The sequence below is a fragment of the Lissotriton vulgaris genome, chromosome 4_1 (assembly GCF_964263255.1).
Source record: "Lissotriton vulgaris chromosome 4_1, aLisVul1.2, whole genome shotgun sequence".
NCBI classification, from domain to species: domain Eukaryota; kingdom Metazoa; phylum Chordata; class Amphibia; order Caudata; family Salamandridae; genus Lissotriton; species Lissotriton vulgaris.
Window position 1 is genome coordinate 1,536,135,905 of NC_141691.1, and position 12,878 is coordinate 1,536,148,782.

Consider the following 12,878-nt stretch of genomic DNA (forward strand, 5'->3'; position numbering starts at 1 on the left):
CATTCGTATGCTCCTGCGTCCATCTTCCGTGTTGATGAAGTTCGATCCTTTTTGGATTTAACAGAATTCCATTCCAAATTTGTATATAATTTTAAGGGGAAAATGTACCATATCAGTCAGTTGTTTAAAAAGGGCAGTACATTTGTATGGACAAGTTATATAATAAAAACCACACTGTATCAGAAGCACAGCTCTGATGTAATGCTATGTCTGGATGGTAGAAGCTGTCGCCTTAACGGGCAACATAGGCATTAGGATATTGTGTACTGTTCTTAACCTTGGACAGAATGTAGAGATCACATGTTGAGGAAAGGTCAACTAAAACAAGCAACCTGAAATAATATCATGCGAGCAAAGCTGAAATAAAGTATGTACAATCTCATTACAAAAAGTGATGTGGCTAAAACGTGTAAAATATAAAATGTGCAATGAAGCTAAAAAACAGGGGAGCCAGCTCAGGTCCAAGAGGTCCTCATGACAAAAGCATTTGAATGTATTAAGGAGGACATTTGCACAGTACTGGCTCTACAGGGGTTCGATCTTTTCTGTAGGATTTTTAACACCACAGTAGCTCATGGCAAGGGTCTGTGGGCAGTTCTGTCTCAATTAAACAACGATGTGGCAAAACACGTTGTTGCCTTTGCGTCCCGGGCTTTAACCCCAAAAGAGGAGAAGAACTCTGGTATGGAAAGGAAAACTTTAGGATGTGTATGGGGTCTGAAGAGTTTCAGGAAATTCATTTGGGGAACTAAAGTGGTAGTTGAGAGTGAGCACAGACCCCTGGCCAAGTTTCTCACTTTACAAGGTCTCAATAATGTTTCATCAAGGATAATCAGGTTGTCTGTGCAACTGTTAGACTACTTGTATGAAGTTGTTACGTCCGCAACAAAAATAATGATTTCCTTAGTAGGTTACCATTGCTTGTAAAGGAAGACACAAGTAATGAGTGGGATGATTGTTTAGTGGCAACAGTATTTTCGGATGAGTTCCAGAGTATTGATACAGAAGTATGGTTAGCAGCACAAGTAAACGATTGTACGCTAGATTAAGTCATGTTTTATGTAAAGGAGGGTTGACAGGAAAACATTTGGAAAGTAATGTTGCTGCTTTTTGTGAAGTAAAGAATGAATTGTCTGTGGAGGAAGGATTCTTATTGAGGGGTGGTAAACTGATTCCACCTGGGGACCTACCTAGGCATTGTGAAACACAAACGTAGAGCTAACAGTCTTATTGGATACCAGAAGTAGACCGGGAAAATGAAAAAATAGTGAAAAAATAGTGAGGAAGTGCATAAAATATATCTACTTGGACAAGTCAATGATCATATTCAAACTTCCCCTACATCCCACTCAAGTTCCACAAATCACTCGAGAGAGGTTAGGGGTAGACATCTTTGGGCCGGTGCAGAATGAGTGTGGTGTACCCAAACTCATCCTGGTGGCTCTGGATAATTTTTCAAAATGGCCAGAAATTAAAATTGTGCATAAAGCTGATTCTTGGGCAGTGGTAAATCTTTTGGAAGACCTTTTCTGCAGAGAGGGTCTGCCCAAAGTAGTGGTTAGTGATAACAGGGGACAGCTTGTTTTGGATGTCTTCAAGGATTTCATAACAAAAACTGGAGTTCAGCAAAAAACAATGGATCTTTACTATCCTGAAAGGAATGGCAATGCTGATCTGTTTAATAGAGTTATACAAAGGATCACTGAATTGTCAATCAGCAACCGCATGAATTGGGAAAAGGAATTCATGAAAAAAGTAGGAGCTTACAGACTGGTCCTGTGTGAATCAACAGAGCATAGCCATTTTGAATTGATGAGAGGGAGAACACCCCTTACTAAAGACAACATGGTGTGGCTAGCAAAGACAAAGAACATTAATTGATCACGTACTGGAGAAAGAGACCGGTTGAAAATGACCCAAGTGAGGTAAAAAAAAGATATGATTCGTTGCAAGGAGTAAAAAAAAAAAGTGAATCTTAAAGTAGGGAATTTTGTAAACGTGAAGAAAGGAAGACTGGTTAGAAAAGTAGATTCTCAGAGCCTTTGCGGATCGAAAAGGTTCTTTACATTTCAGCGTTGCTGAGTGATGGAAGGATTTGGCATGAAAAGAGGTTATCATGGTTTAAAGGAGACAAAATTATTGCTGCACCTTAAATAAGGAAATATGCTTGGGTAGATGAGGTGTCCCTTTGTACGAGAAGTTCTCACCAGTTGTACAATGTACCACAAAGAAACCTGTTGGAGGAAAAGTTTGAGAGGAATGGATATGTAACCAGAGAAGGAGAGAGTTTCGAAGCAGAATGCAGTGTTACCAGGTCAGGCCGATCTTTTGTGAAACCAAGACGCTGTGATGACTTTGTAGCACCTAGCACGTAGTGTACATTTCGTAGTAGCTAGCTTGTAGTGTACATTGTGGCAACCAGCATCAGGGCATTCTGGTATTCCTTGTATGTGCCTTGTTAATTCATAACAATGTTATTTTTTACAGTATACTCCCCTAGTCAGTGTAACCACATGTTAAACACGTTGTCATTGTATTTTATATACAGGTGGTATCAATATTTTACCATGTTATATTTTATCTTTTGTTTTGCATATTTACTATTGCTTATTATTTTTGTAATGTTGGTTACAGCTCATTTTAAATGTTTTAAGGGGGAAGATTTGTTGTGTTTACCTCGAGAATGTTGGCACATAATGTGAGCGTGAGCTCTAGAATGCAATGAGCTCAGTGAGTGAATTGCGTGAGAGACATCCGAGGAGATGGTTGGAGGTTTAGGATAATCTGATGCCAAGGGGTTTGAGCTCTATCAATAAAGCTACAAAAGTACATTGGATTTCTGTATTTATTGGACACAACAAAATTCTTATTAATGGTATGATACTTCTAATGTTTGTTTTCTGTGCGGCGTGTCATAATAGCCAATTTTGTTTTAAAAGAGAAGTGATTTTTGATTTGCTTGGCTTTGTTTGACTCGAAATTGTTCACAGTGGGTATATGTAATACAGGAGAATATTGCAACTGTGGGGTTAGAAGTAAGTTTCTATCTATTAAATGCTGGTCTCACAGTGAGGGCATGCTGGCGCAGAGAAGATTTGAGGTCCAGCTCAGGAGTTGTCACATCAGTGTTGTGAAGTACTTAGAACTTCATTACAAGGGACCTTTAAATTCTGATGAGGCTGGTAACTGGATTGTCAAACTATGTGGCCACACAAAAATGTGTGGCAATTCCAATTCCCTGTTGATGTGATAGTCTGAATGGTATAATTCATAATGAGATGGCATGGCCACATTAATGGGTCGTATTACCCAATCTGTTATTAAATTGTAAGTTTCTGTCTAATGTAAGGGCAGATGGCTAACTTTATTTTATTTTTTAATAGGATCTTGGACATTCGGCACTTCATCACAGAATCCCGGCCTGCCTTTGCTGCTGTGGACTTTGTACTGGCGACTACATTCCCAAACAAGGAGCTGACAGATGAAAACCTGACGCTGCAAGAAGCTGATATACTGAACACTGTGATTCTTCAACGTCTGAAGTAATCCTGCCTTTTAAGGCGGGAGGTTTTTGCACAGACACAAAAGTTTTAGATTGTTACACATTAATGCTTCCAAGCCTTGTCGCGACTTACGAAAGTACTCATAAGGGTAAATTTATTATTGAATAACTATTTTTTTAAATACATTTATCTCTTCGTGTTCCATTGATACGGAACGGTTTATCTTAGATGTATGGCGTTAATTTCTCTACACATTTCCTTCGCCATTTAAAGTTGAATATTGCTTCTTGTGAATTATTATAAACGGGTGTATAAGGTACACGTCTAAAACACTCAAAGCTAGAAATTGACTGTTGGTGTTCCTTACATCTACTTTAAATATGTGAGCCGGTGCACCTAGTTCTCTAATACGAAAACGGTTTAATTTTTTATCGAAAAGATCAGTGAGTCAAAATGTTTGAACAACCGAATTCATTATTATGGTGTTTGTGTGATTTTGTAATTATTCATGACAATAACATTTGTCATGTAGTAGTACTTTATTTTAAGTTCATATGTGCACTGTTAGCTTTTGACAGATATTTTTGTATTGTTGTGAACACTGGAGTAACATGAAATTGCCAAAATGTAAGGTGTACTGTTACCTAATGACGGAAGAAACTACAGGCAGCTGACATTGTGCTGTATGGAGTCTTCTGTGTTCCTTTGGAGTTTTCCCAAAGAATCAAAACCTGGTGTGCGTTGGATGGACTTGGGAATTAATGCACCTCATTTTCAGCACTGCCTGTTGCCTTTACATTATCCTCTTTCTTCACTAACGACAATTGTTAGACTTGTTTAGTTCAGTTGTTAGGACTACAGAAGAAAGACGTGTACATTAATTGCTGTGAATAACTGTACATTGTATGTAACCCCATGAACGCAGTCTGCGCATTACCTTCGTGCCATAGATGAACACTCACACGGGTTTCTCTGAAATATTGAACATGCGTGAAGCCAGCATTTATTTCTAAGTTGAAATCTCGAGGTTTGCACTTGAGCAGATTCACTGAGCCCTTACTCATTGCCGTTGCAGTGAAGAATAACATTCGCACAATTTTTTGTATCAGTTCCCCACAATAAAAAATGTCACTTAGCATTTGATGACGGGAGTTTAGTATTTATTTTAGGAATCAGAGTTAAAGGAAAGTACTTGTCTTTTTTGAACTTTCTCCAGAATGTTCTTCAATGTCACTGCTTGCATTTTATAGTGCTTTGTGCTGAATTCCACGAATTGTTGAGCCACTAGAACATTCAAATAAATTGTTGATTCTTGATATCCGACTCCTCCATTTTTGCCATACCTGTGCTTCAATTAATTTGTTGAGTGTGTATTCCATGTGCTTGCCCATGTGTGACTTTATCCCTGTACTACTAAACACCCTTAAAAAATTTTTAAAACAATGTATTAGTGTGCCTAGCGATTCACAAGGTGTGAATTGCTTTCATTAGTTTGATTCTTTTTTTTGTTATGAAATGTCATATATACTCTCTGCTGGCAGGAGGGTATTGTAAAGAGGAGGCTTGGAAGAGAATTAAGTCACTGTCCAGTCACTCAACTGTCTGCAGGGAGGTGGGAGGACTGGCTGTTCTGAAACGCCCACTCCGCACTAGCATTCCCAGTAGTATCCTTTCAATGTGGTTCAGAAGTTAAAGGCAGCACAGGCACACACCGCTGCAACTTTTCAAACTCTGGTTTAAAAAACATTTTTAAAAAAGCAAGGGTCAACATTTTCTCCTAAAAGGCTCTCTCTGGCTCAACGTCCCTCTCCTCCATGGCTAGTTTCCTTTGCTTCATCCTTAACTGGACAATCTGCAGCTTGAATTCCCTCTCTTTTTTCCTTATTCGCCAGCTCTTCTGTGGACAGGCAGCAGGGAAAAGACACTGCTCCCTGCCCTGACATGTGGCTCCATTCCATGGGTCAAGTCATCTCTTTCCACTGCAGGTGGTTCCTCAGGAAGGTCCTCTTCAGGCCGCTTCATCTCATTATCCTCTCCTGTGGCCTCCACCAGTGTTTGGTGGGCTTCTGCTCAGGCCCTCAGTGGCTTTTGTAACTCCACCTTCCTAGTGGTGCTCTTGGCAGAAAGACTCCCTCTCCATACACAACTCATTGAGCTGGGCCATAATGTAAATATGTTGGCCAGCTCAAACTCCTTCCTTGCAGGTGTATCAGACACAAAGCTCAAAGGAAACATTTGGGAAGCAATCAAAATGGCCAATTAGGGAGAATTTAAACATGAATTGTTCTCAGATATTGGATGGTTGCGTACACCAAATCACTGTATGGCTCTGCATAAACACAGTTCTATCCTCACCGCTGATTGCAAAAGTTAGAAATTGTGTTACTGGTTGACTTGGGTGTGAGCCCTGTTCAAGCATCAGCCACAGACTTGTCAGGGTAAGGCACAAGTAATCTCCAAATTAACCTGTGCTCAACCCCTTTGTAGTTTAGCACAAAACAGTCAGCCTTAACTCAGAAGCAATGTGTGAAGTATTTGGTCGACACTTCAAACAATAAAACAGTGAAAATAAAACACAAACGATTTCACACCACGTTACAAGAGCTTAATTTAATAACTAAACTAAGACCAAAACAACAAAAATCCAATCAGTGCAGTTTTTATAGATTGTTAGATTTAGATCAGCTCTTAGGCTTTGCGAGCGACATGTGGAATGTTTCTTATTTTTTGTGTGTTCAATAACTCTGTTTTTGTGAAATATATTTGGTAATTTACAATGATGCCTTTTTTATGTTGAAGGACGGATCTGAAATCAGTGTCACTGTGTTTTTTCTCTGTAAATTGTGTTTAAAGGTTTCAGTTGCATTCCTGGAGAGGTTAGGGGGTATACTATAGTGTAGGGGTTACTTCCTGAAGATTTCAAACTAACTTGGGCCTTATTTGAATATGCGCTGTTGTTATGCAGACCTTCAATCACTTCCGCTACTACCCTTTGCAATATGTAATCATAGGAAAACTGAGTATCTCCAATCGATTGTGAATTCGTTAAATATGCTAAAGATAATACAATAGTTCTCCTATAGATTGGCCAAAATCTATGTTTTGGCACATGTTCCAATATGGCCGCTTCTTTCCAAGTTGTGATCAGCTTAGCCTGGCAGTCCTATATTCATTTCCAGGTTCAAGAGGTGTTGGTCCTCTTTCCATTTCAATTCCCTTGGGGGCTTGCTCAGGCATCAGCCATTTGATCTTAGGCTGGTCAGTAGTGCAGGAAATAGAAAATGGCTGGGGAAATAAGACAAACCAACAAGTCTGCCCCTTTGGTAAATCAAATATTTCCTGTGGCCTCGAGCAGCAGCTCTCTGATTCCCCTATGCCTGCATCAATGCAATGGCACGTGCAGCGGTCATCTGTTTAATTCCCAGTGGGCCATGCTGCAACAGAGGAGGGAACGTCCTATTTCCTATAATTGCACAACACCACTTTGGCTATGCAAGCGTTGGACGTTGTCAGCTCCCCCACTGGGATATTCTCTTCCTTAGAGGGCTGGGAGGTGGCGGCTCTGCCACTGTGGTTACAAACAAGACCTTGCATCGGGGTAGGTCCTCCTACACCCCGTGTGTGTGTCAACCAGAGTGAATTGATCCAGGAGGGTCACCACCAGTCTTTTTCAAATGGTCTCGATCAGCCAGGACTCTCCCGATCAACAGTGTAGTTTGGGCTCACGCACCTAATATACAAAAATATTCCTGAGACATCCCTAGCCCCACTTCACTTTCAGGATAACCTGGTAGGGACCTTTCCACCGCCGCTCCAGACAGGATTTTGGCATGTGCTCCTGATGTGGATTGGCAGTAGCAGCCCCAACCTGTTCAGTAACGGAACACACCACATGAGCTAATCCTGTACAGTAATTGCGTCTCATGTCATCTGTGATCTTTACAAGTGCATTATTCGCAGGCAGTCTCATAGCGCGACTCATGAGAATTTTGTGATGTGATAATCCAGTTCACATGTCAGAGGTGCTTTGAAGACTCAACAACACCAGTGGTGAGGCATCTGGCCATTTAAGAGTGGTATATGCACAAGCTTTGGCCAATCAAGATTTCAGCATGCCGTTTAACCATTCCAACCATCCCTGAAGCCTTGGAATGATACCTACAGTGCAATCTTTGTTCCACTTAAAGTGTCTCAAACAGCATTCTAAGGATCTCATTATTAAAACGGGTTACTCAGTCTGATTCCAGAGAAACCAAAAATCCTAGCTGTAGAATGAGTTTGCGTAACAGTAGTTTGATACAGTGAGGCTGACATTTCTCTGTGGTGGATAGCCTCCCATAGATTGGGAGAGAATGCACACTATAACCAGGACATATCTCAGCCTGTTACAGATGGGCATTTCCATAAAGCCCAACTGCATCCTATTAAAGGGTCCTCCTGATCTTCCAAAGTGACTCAATGTTACAGGGATTCTCCTCACTGCATACATCTGCTGGCATGTTTCACATCTATGGTATAGCTCGTCAGCTAGAACCCAGAATCGGGTGTTAAACCAGTTCTGTCTTAACAACCTAACCATCGCTTCTCGGCCTTTTGGCTAAGATCAAGTGTAGTATTTGTTCTTATCAGTTTAACAACCTAACCATAGCGCCCCTTACAATGTGTGAAGAACCATGAACTTGTGTCATGGGAAACAGGCTATCTGGCAACACTGGTCTTCTATCAGCTGAAACCCAAATGATGGCCTTTTTAACACAATCTGCTCTAATCCACCCTTGCTGCTATGCCTCAGAACCTTCTTTATTCAATCCTTTGATTTCCTCCCAAGCATCAGCTACTGACAACAACTTTGAAAAGGTAGTATCCTCATCAGATTAATTTGTATGTTTTCTATTAATGTGCATGCCACAGTCGCACAATATTGTGCAACTTCATCAGCATACCTATTTCCAACTGTGGCAGACGTATTGCCACTTCTGTGAGCTGCACATTTAACTACGTCTAGTATAATGGGTGGCCCAGTGCCCCTCTGAACCTGGGTGTAAAGTTTTGAGATAAAGTTTGTTCTGTCGGGAACAGAATTACTTTCTAGCTTTACTGAATAAAACAACCATTTATCTGTGTATGGAACGGCTTATTCATACAATTGTGTCGTTCTTAAATCATGCAAAGAGAAAAAAAAACAACAAGAAAGACGAGGGAACACACAAATCATGAGTGAGTCAATCAATATATTGAAGGAACTACTTTTTTTCTTTGTTACATTTTAAAGTGTGTGGCTGTCACCCAAAATGAACAAATACAACTGCGCAAGTGCTGAGGTGACTAGGTGTAGAACAGTGCGGGTTGATGAAAATATTATATACAGTGATGCATTGTGAGTAAAAAACAATTATTTAGATGACATCCATCCCTAAGTACATCAGTCTCCGAGGCACTTTGGGTTTTTGTTTTCCTTTTGGCGTGGAGCCATAAAACTAGGGCCAGAATTGTAACATGCATGTCGATGCTTCAAACAAGGTGTAAGCGGAGATTATGCGTCACGGCAGGTCTAATACAGCCTTGTAAAATTCTACTCATGTACGGTTTAAGAGTCTCAAAATGAAGTTGACAAGATCCACCATCCGGTAAAGATCTTGGGCGAATATGAATTCCAATGTTTAAGGGTCTTGAAAAACGGCCGCGAGTGACCTGTCTGTGTCACATTAACCTACAGCAATCTCTTGTGGTAACTGCAAAGCTTCTGACATTTTCATCACTTATCCTCCATTAAATATCATAGAACCAGATGATCTCATAAATAACCCTGGGCGTAGTTCGCGTAGTCGCGCTATGCGTAGCTACGCAAAGTGCACTAGGCGAGATACGCGTAGCGCTATGCGAACTGCGTAGTGCGCTATTCGTGATGATTACACAGTGCCGGATGCTTGTCCGCACTGTGCAATCATTGAAAACGGCATCTTGCACAGTGCAAGGTGTCATTTCCTGCCGCTCGAGTAGATTTTTACTTGAGCGGCAGCTTTCTCAACGCGGACTGGTAGTTTCTCATCGCGTGCGGTCGCAAGCATAAGTGACCACTCGCAATGAGAAACCTGACCTCCCCGCATTGAGAATCTTGCCAGGAGGTTTATTTTCTACGCTCGCGATAGCCAACTTGATGTTGCTGATCGCTAACGAGGAAAAAGTCTCGCCAGGATGTAATTTTGCTCGCTCGCAGTCGCCAACTTGACGTTGAGGACCGCGAGCGAGCAAAAAATACCAACTATGCTCCTCTACGTGTTTTTGCACTGTGCTACGTGCGATTTGCGTAGCGCGAAGTAGCACAAACTACGCAAACTACGCAAGCGTAGGGTAGCTGTCCACCCAGGGTTAATCCCCTTCTATGATAACAAGGCCCAAAACGACGGACCACACAAAAGCCATACTAACTTTCTGAAAATATAGTCTCTCTCAATTGAGCTGAAAGTTTGCATGTCATTGTAAGGCCAATTAATTCCACTACTTGAACAGAGGTAAAACCTTGAAGCCAGGAGGCTTCTACAACTTCTTGAATTGTAAAAATGGCATAGCCTGCTTTCAAAGTTCCCTCTTTTTCTTGTAAACATGAGCCATCCACAAAAATTGCATAGTCTGGCTCATTGAGAGGTTAGTCTTTAACGCCTGATCTTGACTCTGTGCATAAAACCATTACATCCAGGCAGTCCTGTTCAACTTCATCTACATCAAATTCACTTGAAGGCAATGGTAACATTGTAGCTGGGTTAAGAGTTTGATGCCTCTTAAGAACAACATTATCTACCACAAGTATTTAATGTTTATATTATGTAAATCTGCTGTTTGTCAAGTACTGTGTTTTGGTACGAGTGAGCAAAATAGCCAATAAATGAGGGATCATCACATCTCTCAATATTGATACCAGCTGCTGCAACCACTTTAAGGCAGCTGTGCAGTCCTGCAGTAACAGGATCAAGGTAGTTGAAAAATATGCCACAGCTCTTCGGGAATCTCTATGCAATTGAGTAATGACTGAGAGACTGCAACCCTCCCTCTCACTGCAAATCAATGTGAACATTTTACTGTAATCCGGCATTCCCAGTGCCAGAGCACAACAGAGACTTTCTCCTAGCTCTAGGAATGCTGTTAACCAATCGTTGTCCCATGGAAGCCGATCAAACACATCTTTGTGCATCAGCCATCGTAAAGAATTGGCAACTAGGGAAAAGTTTGATATCTACTGTCTGCAGTAGCCAACCATTCCGACTTCTCTCTGAGTTCTCGTTAGGTTAATTTTCAGTATTGTCTTGATTCTCTCCTCTGGCACCTTTCTTACTCCGTTCTCAATGAGATGACCCAAATGTTGGCCTTCTTTTTGACAGTATTGTAATTTTGTTCAGGGACACGTTGTGTCCATTCTCAGTTAGATGATTTAAAAGAGCAATTGTGTCCTGTTTACAAGCTTTTTGTTTACTTGATGCCATAAGCAGGTCATCAATGTACTGCACAGTAACTTAATTGCAGAGTATCACGATTATTTTTCAGTATCTCATTAAAGATTGAAGGGCTTTCTCTATACCCTGGTAGAACTCAGCACCATGCCAAAACGTTATCTCTAAAGACAAATGAGACCAAGAATTGACTGTCCTCATACAACACAATAGAGGAAAAGGCCTGTCAGAGATTCACAATGATAAGCCTTTCTGCAGTGCATAGAATCTGAAATAGAATTGTTGCTGGATTCAGTACCACAGGACAACATGGAACAACTTACTGAGAGGGGCAGGTCTGGGAATTCCGCTGTTCGAACAGTAGAACGGGTAGCTGCTGTTGATAAGAAATGACACTTGGTGGCCATTAATATCCCCATCTACAAATAGTCCACATTGGTCTGGTCTGTCTTTAAGACTACACCAAGTGCATAACCTTCCTTCCCCATCAAGCACCATCATTGGGAATTTTTCAGAATCAAAACTCTTGTTTTCTAACATGCATATTTCCAATATGATTATAAATATCTAACCATGCCATAATCTCATATTGTGGTTTTACATATGTGTCTTTCGATACCTTTGCTCTGTTCCGGTCCTGATAGCAACATGCTTCTTATGAACAATTGCTGCAGGTGTTTAAACACAGTGGAAAAGAAAATCCTAAAAAGGAAGATATGGGGAATTGTGTGTAACTGTTTGTCATTAGTCCAGTCACATTATCAAACAGTTGATTTCCCCATTGTTTGTATGACAGTAGAGTAAAATATATTTACATAGAGAGGTGGATAATCAGGTCCCATGTTCAAGTTTCAAGAATACGGTGGGGAGAAAATAGAGAGGTACTGGGGTTAGTTAACAAAATAACGCTCAGGATAACAAACGGACAAGGGTGGTACCTTGTGAACTGTGAAACTTGTCATAGCCTATTGGTCCTGTGAACTATTCGGCGTCGCAACCTTACGTATATGAAGGTATGCGTAGTGCCCTGACTTGAGTGTTCTCGGGGAGAAAGGGGGTTTAGGATTTAGTGTGGCTGTTTGCACATGTATTAGTAATGCGCGAGGCTTGGAGAGGTCCCAGTGGGAAAGGTTACATCCGTTCTAATTAATAACTCGTGGTCTGTGGTGAAACCTGGTAGTGTGCAGCATGTTTATGCTTACCGTAAATTATTTAGTACAGGACATGTGTAGTGCTGTGGAATCCACTCGATGTAGGTATTTCCTATGAGAGGAAAAAAAGATCAGGTAGAGGTCAGCATCTGAATGCTGGCATTGGTAACAAAGACAGGACACATAGGACTCAGTTGTTACACCAGGTCCGCAGTAATTTGCTGACCTCAAAATGTCACAGGCTTAATGCCCGGGTTCGGCAATCATCACAGTCAGCATCAGCATCGGACCTCTCAGATCGTGGTCTTAAGTACGGTGCTGATGCTTACTATTTCCGGGTCAGTAGTGACTGGTTCAGGTCTGGCTCGCGGACTTTGGGTGCCATATTGGGATCGGAAATGTAAGATTGGAACTGATGCAACTCATCTCACAGGAGGTCAATATCAGTGATTTGTATAAGGCTTACAGCCTTTGAATGTCAAGCTGGAAAGTATATTCAACTATAAGTGAGCAAATAATTAAAGAATATATGCTAATCCATCTCCTATAAAGAGAGAGATAAGAAACTCAAGGATGAGTCCCTGGTCAGAACCTCGAAGGAAAAAGCCCTCCTGAGTGGAAAGTGCAAAGGAAAGTCGTGCCTTGCTCTAGGAACACGCACTAATATAAACACATAATATTCTAAGTGACAATATATTTTGTGTTGTCTCCTGCATCCTCCAAAAGGGTTTCAGCAAACTCCTGGGAATAGACAAACTCCCGGTTTTGTCATTGACGTT

General features: G+C 41.1%; 1 protein-coding gene and 1 pseudogene across 3 annotated transcripts in view; both read left to right on the forward strand.

The window, feature by feature from the left end:
- The window catches only part of UBXN2B (UBX domain protein 2B), a 373,909-nt gene extending 369,090 nt beyond the window's left edge, over positions 1-4,819 (forward strand). For all 3 annotated transcript variants that reach the window (XM_086965774.1, XM_086965773.1, XM_086965775.1), the window contains one exon: positions 3,384-4,819. In XM_086965774.1, coding sequence (XP_086821900.1) covers positions 3,384-3,546 — 163 coding nt within the window. In that variant the 3' untranslated portion in view covers positions 3,547-4,819. The remainder of the gene's footprint in view (positions 1-3,383) is intronic.
- Positions 4,820-8,080: 3,261 nt separating this feature from the next.
- LOC147724208 (U2 spliceosomal RNA) lies at positions 8,081-8,281 on the forward strand (annotated as a pseudogene).
- Positions 8,282-12,878: the final 4,597 nt, after the last annotated feature.